This window comes from Dendropsophus ebraccatus, chromosome 12 (assembly GCF_027789765.1).
Source record: "Dendropsophus ebraccatus isolate aDenEbr1 chromosome 12, aDenEbr1.pat, whole genome shotgun sequence".
Lineage (NCBI taxonomy): Eukaryota > Metazoa > Chordata > Amphibia > Anura > Hylidae > Dendropsophus > Dendropsophus ebraccatus.
In genome coordinates, this window is record NC_091465.1 from 90,612,102 (window position 1) to 90,623,474 (window position 11,373).

The following is an 11,373-nucleotide window of genomic DNA, read 5'->3' on the forward strand; positions in this document are numbered from 1 at the left end:
GGACCATATGCTGGTGCGGTTGGGGTTCCTCCTAATGCAGGACAATGCTAGACCTCATGTGGCTGGAGTGTGTCAGCAGTTCCTACAAGATGGAGGCAGTGACGCTATGGACTGGCCGCCCGTTCCCCTGAATCCCATTGAGCACATCGGGGACATCATGTCTCCTCCATCCACCAACATCACTTTGCAGCACAGACTGTCCAGGAGATGGCGGCTGCTTTAGTCCAGGTCTGGGAGGAGATCCCTCAGGAGACCATCGGCCACCTCATCAGGAGCATGCCCGGGGAGGTTATACAGCCACCTCATCAGAAGCATGCCCGGGCCTTGTAGGGAGGTCATACACCTCATCAGGAGCATGCCCGGGCCTTGTAGGGAGGTCATACAGACACCTCATCAGGAGCATGCCCGGGCCTTGTAGGGAGGTCATACAGACACCTCATCAGGAGCATGCCCGGGCCTTGTAGGGAGGTCATACAGACACCCCATCAGGAGCATGCCCAGGCCTTGTAGGGAGGTCATATAGCCACCTCATCAGGAGCATGCCCGGGCCTTGTAGGGAGGATATGCAGACACCTCATCAGGAGCATGCCCGAGCCTTGTAGGGAGGTCATACAGACACCTCATCAGGGGCATGCCCGGGCCTTGTAGGGAGGTCATACAGGCACCTCATCAGGAGCATGCCCGGGCCTTGTAGGGAGGTCATACAGGCACCTCATCAGGAGCATGCTCGGACCTTGTAGGAAGGTCAAACACCTCATCAGGAGCATGCCCGGGCCTTGTAGGGAGGTCATACAGCTACCTCATCAGGAGCATGCCCGGGCCTTGTAGGGAGGTCATACAGACACCTCATCAGGAGCATGCCCGGGCCTTGTAGGGAGGTCATACACCTCATCAGGAGCATGCCCGAGCCTTGTAGGGAGGTCATACAGCCACCTCATCAGGAGCATGCCCGGGCCTTGTAGGGAGGTCATACACCTCATCAGGAGCATGCCCGGGCCTTGTAGGGAGGTCATACAGGCATCTCATCAGGAGCATGCGTGGGCCTTGTAGGGAGGTCATACAGCCTCCTCATCAGGAGCATGCCCGGGTCTTGTAGGGAGGTCATACAGACACCTCATCAGGAGCATGCCCAGGCCTTGTAGGGAGGTCATACAGACACCTCAGCAGTAACATGCCCGGGCCTTGTACAGAGGTCATACAGACACCTCAGCAGTAACATGCCCGGGCCTTGTAGGGAGGTCATACAGACACCTCATCAGGAGCATGCCCGAGCCTTGTAGGGAGGTCATACAGACACCTCATCAGGAGCATGCCCGGGCCTTGTAGGGAGGTCATACAGGCCTCTCATCAGAAGCATGCCCGGGGAGGTTATACAGCCACCTCATCAGGAGCATGCCCGGGCCTTGTAGGGAGGTCATACAGACACCTTAGCAGTAACATGCCCGGGTCTTGTACAGAGGTCATACAGGCACATGGAGGCCAGACACATTACATATATAATATGCACATATATCTGTAGGGGGTGCTCTCCAGGCATGATGGGAATTGTAGCTGAAGGGCAGAAGCATAGCGCCCCTGGTGGTTAATGTGCGACATAGCAGCCCACAACCCACTCACTGGGTATCATTACTCTTCTCATTTAGACTCCCCCATGGTGGCGTACCCGTACTAGAGGTAAACAAAGCAGAAGAGAGCGAGACACCCCACACAAACTACCAAACCACCTACCCCGACACAACCAGCACCGGAGCCGAGTCACCAAGCCACATCCCCCATGGCGAGGAAAAGAGGGTGATCGTCCCCGCAGGTCAGAGACTACTAATTATTATTATACCATGAGGAGCAGTATTATAGTAGTTATATTCCTGTATATAGGAGCAGTATTATAGTAGTTATATCCCTGTATATATGAGCAGTATTATAGTAGTTATATCCCTTTATATAGGAGCAGTATTATAGTAGTATATTCCTGTATATAGGGAGCAGTATTATAGTAGTATATTCCTGTATATAGGAGCAGTATTATAGTAGTTATATTCCTGTATATAGGAGCAGTATTATAGTAGTTATATTCCTGTATATAGGAGCAGTATTATAGTAGTTATATTCCTGTATATAGGGACCAGTATTATAGTAGTTATATTCCTGTATATAGGAGCAGTATTATAGTAGTTATATTCCGGTATATAGGAGCAGTATTATAGTAGTTATATTCCTGTATATAGGAGCAGTATTATAGTAGTTATATTCCTGTATATAGGGGGCAGTATTATAGTAGTTATATCCCTGTATATAGGAGCAGTATTATAGTAGTTATATTCCTGTATATAGGAGCAGTATTATAGTAGTATAGTCCTGTATATAGGGGGCAGTATTATAGTAGTTATATCCCTGTATATAGGAGCAGTATTATAGTAGTTATATTCCTGTATATAGGGGGCAGTATTATAGTAGTTATATTCCTGTATATAGGAGCAGTATTATAGTAGTATATTCCTGTATATAGGAGCAGTATTATAGTAGTTATATCCCTGTATATAGGAGCAGTATTATAGTAGTTATATTCCTGTATATAGGAGCAGTATTATAGTAGTATATTCCGGTATATAGGAGCAGTATTATAGTAGTATATTCCTGTATATAGGAGCAGTATTATAGTAGTTATATTCCTTAATGTAGGGAGCAGTATTATAGTAGTTATATCCCTGTATATAGGAGCAGTATTATAGTAGTATATTCCGGTATATAGGAGCAGTATTATAGTAGTATATTCCGGTATATAGGAGCAGTATTATAGTAGTTATATTCCTGTATATAGGGGGCAGTATTATAGTAGTTATTGTCTGTAGAGTAATGAGATTTTCTTTCTGACTACAGACCCCTTGGCCTGGACGCAGGATCATGTAGCACAGTGGTTGGACTGGGCTGTGAATGAATATGGACTCTGTGATGTGAATACCTCCTTGATGCAGGGAGTGGATGGGAAGGAGTTGTGCCGGATGACTCGGGAGGACTTTTTACGCATGGCATCATCTTACAGTAGTGAAATACTGATATCGCACCTAGCATTTCTCCGTCAGGGTATGCATCCCCACTCTCCACAAATCGGTTCTCGCCCATTTGACCTCTCTTGTAATAATTCCTAGTTTTTCATTGGTTCTCACAGGCACCCCAGCGGTCACGTATTCTGTGGTTTCCTCTCCTTCACCTCATCCTGTGACCCCCAGAAACACAGTGAAATCAGGTAAATATGGCGTTAATGGTAGTAGTCATGTGACTGGGCCACAGTATTTGCCTCCATTTTACCTGACTATGGTTTCTGGGCTGTTTGTACAGAAACCGTACGACAATGCACAGCAGTACCAGCCAGAGGGGTGAGGACGGGGGTCATTTTTGTAGTTTCCATAATTCCCATAGTCTTTCCCCCTCTTTCCAGGAGCCGGCATGTAGGTCTCAGATGCCCTTTGGACCTCGATTTCTGTTACCGAGTTGTATTTTTATTGGCCCCATATTGGCTATAAATACATTTTTGGGAACGTAGAAAAAAACGTAATTACGCCTTGTTTTCTGGCTTTTACGCTGTTAGTTTTTGTGTGTTAGTTTTATTTTTTTCTATACCTAACCTAATAAACCTTCTTGTAGGAGATTTTTTTTAAATACATTTTATCAATTGACTTTTTCTTTTGTGCTACTTTGTGATAGTTTGATGACACCTGTATCTTCCTTGTCAAACAGATACCCGCCCCTACAGCCCCATTATATCTCTGGATTCAGCATCATTGGGCTAAACGTCAGTCGATCTGTAGCCTCATAGGGGGGCATTTATTAAGTCCGGCGTTTTTTACGCCGGACTTATAAATGCCCCCGCAGCTCCGGCGGTACGGGGATTTATGTAGAGGCGGACTGCCTCTACATGAATACCATGCGCGCCGGTGCGCACCGCCGAAAACCTACGCCAGCTGAGGACTGGAGTAGGTTTTCGGCGTACATTTGGGCGGAACAGATGGTAAATCGCGCGGACTCTGAGTCCGCGCCCTCCGTTCCGCCCACTACACACACCCTTTCCGCCCCCCCTGGCGTACTCGGCGGAAAGTGCCGATTTGCGAATATTTTATTCGCAAATCGGCCATTTGCGAATAAAAAAATACGCAAATCGGCACTTTCTGCTGAAAATCATCCGTTCGCCGGATGATACATGTGGCCCATAGTGTCCTCTGTTCTATTATAGGTTCTCCCCCCCAGACTCCAGGGCTTACCGCTATACCACACCAGGTGGTATAATATACAGATAATATACAACATAATATAATATACAGATAATATACACATAATATAATAGATAATATACAGATAATATACAACATACTATAATACACAGATAACACACAGATAATATAATAAATAACATATAGATAATAAAATATACTATATAATATATGGATAATCTACAAGGTGTCACTAATCAAACCTCGCGACATGGAGAGAAAGGAGCGGCCGCACATCCCACCTATGGCTGACACTAATGCCGCTCGGCTATGTTTAAAAACCAACACCAGGATGTTGGTATATAATTTGATCAAACCATATTGCCCCCTGTACCATGTGCCGGTCTCCTGGTTCACACGGGTCCCTACACTAACTCCACACCGTGTCGGTCAGCGACCGCCAACCCCGCAAGGCGTGCACAACCAGGGAAGGGAGGCCATGGAACGGCCCTGCAGCCCCAATGTCACAGGACCAAACCCAAAGTGCCCCACCAATACCCAGCCGACACCACGGGCGGAGAAGGCTGCCCCCAAACAGCACAAGTATGGATATGGTATTACACTCACCATTACTGCTGCAGATAGAATGGGAAAGATAGGAGATACTGACATGTGAGCACGGGTGTATCCGGCCAATGTGGGTCTTATGAAGGGAGTGCCAGACACTCAGAAAAGGGAGAAATACAAAATGCGACATGGAGAGAAAGCTGTTGCCCATAGCAACCATTTAAGAAATGAAAGCTGCACTGTGATTGGTTGCTGGTTTTATTTTAGACAACCAATCAGAGGATGTCTTTCATGTTTTATACTGCTCTGGTAAAATGAAGGCTGCGCTGTGATTGGTTGCTGGTTTTATTTTAGACAACCAATCAGAGGACGTCTTTCATGTTTTATACTGCTCTGGTAAAATGAAAGCTGCGCTGTGATTGGTTGCCATGGGTAATACGGCCACCCTAACTATCAGACAAGTGTGGAATTTCCTCATTATTTTTGCTGCTTTTTTTTTTTATATCCGGAGGCTGCAGACCCAGTGCAGATCTGATGCTTCTCACAGCTGTGGGTTTGGTACAGTTGTATCGGTCCTCTCCACTGATACATTGGGATCTGCGCTGCTGCTGGCGGTCTGGGTAAAACTGTAACAAACCCTCTGCTGTACTATACCAGTATGAATGTGTATAATGGCTGCGCTCATTCACTGTCGGAAGCGTGACGTCTGGGGGAGACCTCTCTGCATAATCCTATATGTTATATACAATACGCTCATCATATATATTTCCCTTTCAGATCCGTATGAGGTGTTAGGGCCAACAAGCAGCCGGCTGTCCAATCCAGGTGAGCGATCTGCAGATCAGCGCCGTCTGCTCATAGATTTACTCGAGATCTGCAAAACAGCAGCATGAAACGTGGGCTGTGCCACCGACCTAGACCTGACTCTTAAAGGGGACTCCGAAAGCTGGGCCGTGCCACCGACCTAGACCCGACTCTAAAATGGGACTCCAAAAGCTGGGCCGTGCCACCGACCTAGACCTGACTCTTAAAGGGGACTCCGAAAGCTGGGCCGTGCCACCGACCTAGACCCGACTCTAAAATGGGACTCCAAAAGCTGGGCCGTGCCACCGACCTAGACCTGACTCTTAAAGGGGACTCCGAAAGCTGGGCCGTGCCACCGACCTAGACCCGACTCTAAAATGGGACTCCAAAAGCTGGGCCGTGCCGCCGATCTAGACCTGACTCTTAAAGGGGACTCCGACACCTAGGCTGTGACACCGACCTAGACCTGACTCTTAAAGGGGACTCCGAAAGCTGGGCCGTGCCACTGACCTAGACCTGACTCTTAAAGGGGACTCTGACACCTAGGCTGTGACACCGACCTAGACCTGACTCTTAAAGGGGACTCCGAAAGCTGGGCCGTGCCACTGACTTAGACCTGACTCTTAAAGGGGACTCCGACACCTAGGCTGTGACACCGACCTAGACCTGACTCTTAAAGGGGACTCCGAAAGCTGGGCCGTGCCACCGACCTAGACCTGACTCTTAAAGGGGGCTCCGACACCTAGGCTGTGACACCGACCTAGACCTGACTCTTAAAGGGGACTCCGAAAGCTGGGCTGTGTCACTAACCTAGACCTGACTCTTCAAGGGGACTTCGAAAACTGGGTTGTGCCGGGGGCTGCATAACCTCTCTAGGCCAGGAGTCCAGACAGATAACATGGACACAACCTCTGTAAGTCGGGAGTCCAGACAGATAACATGGCTGCACAACCTCTGTAGGCCGGGGGTCCGGACAGATAACATGGACACAACCTCTGTAAGTCGGGGGTCCAGACAGATAACATGGACACAACCTCTGTAGGCCGGGGGTCCGGACAGATAACATGGACACAACCTCTGTAAGTCGGGGGTCCGGACAGATAACATGGACACAACCTCTGTAAGTCGGGGGTCCGGACAGATAACATGGACACAACCTCTGTAAGTCGGGGGTCCAGACAGATAACATGGACACAACCTCTGTAGGCCGGGGGTCCGGACAGATAACATGGACACAACCTCTGTAAGTCGGGGGTCCGGACAGATAACATGGACACAACCTCTGTAAGTCGGGGGTCCGGACAGATAACATGGACACAACCTCTGTAAGTCGGGGGTCCGGACAGATAACATGGACACAACCTCTGTAAGTCGGGGGTCCGGACAGATAACATGGACACAACCTCTGTAAGTCGGGGGTCCGGACAGATAACATGGACACAACCTCTGTAAGTCGGGGGTCCGGACAGATAACATGGACACAACCTCTGTAAGTCGGGGGTCCGGACAGATAACATGGACACAACCTCTGTAAGTCGGGGGTCCGGACAGATAACATGGACACAACCTCTGTAAGTCGGGGGTCCGGACAGATAACATGGACACAACCTCTGTAAGTCGGGGGTCCGGACAGATAACATGGACACAACCTCTGTAAGTCGGGGGTCCGGACAGATAACATGGACACAACCTCTGTAAGTCGGGGGTCCGGACAGATAACATGGACACAACCTCTGTAAGTCGGGGGTCCGGACAGATAACATGGACACAACCTCTGTAAGTCGGGGGTCCGGACAGATAACATGGACACAACCTCTGTAAGTCGGGGGTCCGGACAGATAACATGGACACAACCTCTGTAAGTCGGGGGTCCGGACAGATAACATGGACACAACCTCTGTAAGTCGGGGGTCCGGACAGATAAGATGGACACAACCTCTGTAAGTCGGGGGTCCGGACAGATAACATGGACACAACCTCTGTAAGTCGGGGGTCCGGACAGATAACATGGACACAACCTCTGTAAGTCGGGGGTCCGGACAGATAAACATGGACACAACCTCTGTAAGTCGGAGGGTCCGGACAGATAACATGGACACAACCTCTGTAAGTCGGGGGTCCGGACAGATAACATGGACACAACCTCTGTAAGTCGGGGGTCCGGACAGATAACATGGACACAACCTCTGTAAGTCGGGGGTCCGGACAGATAAGATGGACACAACCTCTGTAAGTCGGGGGTCCGGACAGATAACATGGACACAACCTCTGTAAGTCGGGGGTCTGGACAGATAACTAGGACACAACCTCTGTAAGTCGGGGGTCCGGAGCTCTGTAAACCAGAGGATTAGTGACACCGTCCGCCCTGTTGTGTCAGTAAACATCGCCATGTTGTAACACACATCATGGTGTCTCCTTATACTGAGGATTGTCGGTGGTTTCCCCCAGTCTCCGGTTTCATCCCCCCATCGATTACGTCCGTCCTCCCAGCTGGCGGCCACTTGTAGCTCTCAGTGTGTGGACAGCAGATTAGAGCGCTCCGCAGGACGCCGGCCCTTTAATTACAGGGGATGAATGTGTGGTGTTTGTCTTGTCTGATCAATGAGCTGTAATCTCCTTATAATGGAAACTGGAGAGAATGGAGCGGCTGCACATCCCATCTATGGCTGATACTAATGCCGCTAGGCCTATATTAAAAATCAACACCAGAGTGTCTGTATATGATTTGACCAAGCCATATTGCCCCGTGTACCACCGCGCAGGTCCTCTGATCCACACGGGTCCCTACGCTAACTCCACACCGTGTCGGCCAGTGACCGCCAACCCCGCAAAGCGTGCACGTGCAGGGAAGGGAGGCCATGGAACAGCCCTGCAACCCCAATGTCACAGGACCAAACCCAAAAAGCCCCACCAAAACCCAGCCAGCACCACCGGCGGGGAAGGCTACCCCCAAACGACACAAGTATGGATAAGGTATTGCACTCACCATAGCTATCATTCTGTGAGAGCAGCAATGGTCCTTTATAAGACCCACATGACCAAAATTAGCAGGATATGTCTGTGCTCACATGTCAGTACCTTATGTCTTCCCCATTCTGTGAGAGCAGCAATGGTAAGTGTAATACCATATCCATACTTGTCGTTTGGGGAGCAGCCTCCCCCGCCGGTGGTGCTGGCTGGGTTCTGGTGGGGCATATTGGGTCTGGTCCTGTGACATTGGGGTTGCAGGGCCGTTCCATGGCCTCCCTTCCCTGCACGTGCACGCTTTGCGGGGTTGGCGGTCGCTGACCGACACGGTGTGGAGTTAGCGTAGGGACCCGTGTGAACCAGAGGACCTGCGCGGTCGTACACGGGGCAATATGGCTTGATCAATTCATATACAGACACTCTGGTGTTGATTTTTGATATAGGCCTAGCGGCATTAGTATCAGCCATAGATGGGATGTGCAGCCGTTCCTTTCTCTCCAGTTTCCGAATCTCCTTATAATGAGGCGGCCATATTGGACAGTTATCTGACTGAGAGGGGAGGGCGGCCATGATGGGACGTGACAGACTCCATTATAGCTCAGTCTGTTGGGCTCTGTCATCTTGGTTATACTGGGGGGCCATGATGAGACCTGACAGACCCCGTTTATAGCTGTCTTTTGGGCTCGGCCATCTTGATTATATCGGGGGCCATAATGAGACCTGACAGACCCTGTTACAGCTCAGTCTGTTGGGCTCGGCCATCTTGTTTATACTTGGGGGCCATTATGGGGCCTTACAGACCCTGTTATAGCTGAGTCTGTTAGGCTCAGCCATCTTGGTTATGCTGGGGCCCATGATGTTACAGCTCAGTCTGTTGGGCTCGGCCATCTTGGTTATACTGGGGGTATCTTGATTATATTGGAGGCCATGATCGGACCTGACAGACCCTGTTATAGCTGTCTGTTAGGCTCGGCCATCTTGATTATACTGGGGGCCATGATGAGACCTGACAGACCCTGTTATAGCTCAGTCTGTTGGGCTTTGCCATCTTCGTTATACTGGGGGCATCTTGATTATATTGGAGGCCATGATCGGACCTGACCGACCCCATTTATAGCTCAGTCTGTTGGGCTCAGCCATCTTTGTTATATTGGAGGCCATGATGAGACCTGACACCCCATTCTAGCTCAGTCTGTTGGGCTCGGCCATCAGGGTTATACTGGGGGCCATGAGGAGACCTTAAAGACCCCCTTATTGCTCAGTCTGTTGGGCTCGGCCATCTTGGAGGCCATGATGAGACCTGACAGACCCTGTTATAGCTCAGTCTGTTTGCTTCAGCTATTTTGGTTGGATGGGGGCCCCGGATGGAGGTGTGAACGTGAGGCGCAGATCCTGGCTGACGTTGTTCTTGGTTTTCAGGGAGCGGTCAGATCCAGCTGTGGCAGTTCCTCCTGGAGCTCCTGTCGGACAGCGGGAATGCCGGATGCATCGCCTGGGAGGGGCTGAATGGAGAATTCAAGATGACGGACCCGGATGAGGTGGCCCGGCGCTGGGGTGAACGCAAGAGCAAACCCAACATGAACTATGACAAGCTGAGCCGGGCGCTGCGCTACTACTACGACAAGAACATCATGAGCAAGGTGCACGGCAAGAGATACGCCTACAAGTTTGACTTCCAGGGCATCCAGGTGGTCCAGCAATCCCACAACAATGACCCCACCAGCAAATACCAGGAGGGGAACTACTATATCCAACAAGCCAAGCCCACCGCCTCACTACCCCCCACCCAGAGCCAGCCCCCTGCCCTGCCCACCATCATTCCACTGCAGTACTTCACCCCGACCCCTGGTGGTGGGGTCATGTACCCGCAGCAGCCAAAGCAACCGTATGTCCACAACCAGCTGGCCTCAACCCTGATGACAGGTTACTACTGAGTCACAGCAGGAGAGTCGTGACAATGGAGAAGAGGACGGAGAACTCCTGGCAGATACAGATAGGACACCGCACTGGGGCCCGGAATGTGGGCTGATTTAGGAGTGCCCTCAGTATCGGGGGGGGGGGTCTCTTGGTAAAGGATTTACATGGGACTGCATTCATCGCTGGGTATAGAGGGTCTTGCCCCGCTCTTTGAATCTTGTTTTTGGTGGGGGGGGTTTTATTGTCATTTATGTTATTTGTATTTTTTATTATATTTTATCATTAAAGGCATTAGGCTCTGGTTTCCTCCCGGTCTATCCACTGCACCTCATTGCATCTACCAGAACAGTAAACCGTGGAGCGGGCACTGGTACTGGGGAGTGGGCATTTGGCATGGGAAGCGGGCACTGTGATCAGTTGCTGGTGATGGGGAGCGGCCGCTGGGGGGCAAGCACTGGGGAGTAAGCACTGGTGGTCGGGCACCGGGGATCAGGTACTGCCGAGCAGGGACTGGGGTTTAAGAGCTGGTGATGGGAGCGGGTACTGGGGATGGGGAGAAGGCACTGTGATCAGGCACTGGGGATGGGGTTCTGGGAGTGGGTACTGGGGAGTAAGCACTGGTGGTTGAGTACTTGGGATGGGGAGCGGGCGCTGGGAGGAAGCACTGGTGGTTGGGTGCTGGGGATCAATCGCTGGTAATAGGAGCGGGTACTGGGGAGCAGGTGCTGGGGAGCAAGCGCTGGTGATGGGAGCGAGTACTGAGGATGGGGTGCAGGTGCTGGGAATAGGTACTGGGGATTGGGCACTGGTGATGGGAGCGGCCACCGGGAAGCAGGTACTGGGGATGGGGTGCAGGTGCTGGGAGTAGGTACTGGATTGGGCACTGGTGATGGGAGCGGCCACCGGGGAGCAG

General features: G+C 50.7%; 1 protein-coding gene across 1 annotated transcript; it reads left to right on the forward strand.

The window, feature by feature from the left end:
• Nucleotides 1-1,647: 1,647 nt before the first annotated feature.
• Nucleotides 1,648-10,615, forward strand: ETV2 (ETS variant transcription factor 2). The gene is made up of 5 exons (XM_069948279.1): nt 1,648-1,807; nt 2,878-3,081; nt 3,167-3,244; nt 5,550-5,597; nt 9,963-10,615. Exons 2-5 carry the CDS (start codon nt 2,967-2,969, stop codon nt 10,475-10,477), a joined length of 756 nt encoding a protein of 251 aa, XP_069804380.1. The 5' UTR covers nt 1,648-1,807; nt 2,878-2,966; the 3' UTR covers nt 10,478-10,615.
• The last annotated feature ends 758 nt before the right edge of the window (nt 10,616-11,373 follow it).

Excerpts from the sequence above, each read along its gene's own strand:
- ETV2 (XM_069948279.1), top strand. The coding sequence starts at position 2,967 with ATGCAGGGAGTGGATGGGAAGGAGTTGTGCCGGATGACTCGGGAGGAC. Across the intron at positions 3,245-5,549 it reads CAGAAACACAGTGAAATCAG|ATCCGTATGAGGTGTTAGGG; the intron begins GTAAATATGGCG and ends TTTCCCTTTCAG. Across the intron at positions 5,598-9,962 it reads CAGCCGGCTGTCCAATCCAG|GGAGCGGTCAGATCCAGCTG; the intron begins GTGAGCGATCTG and ends CTTGGTTTTCAG.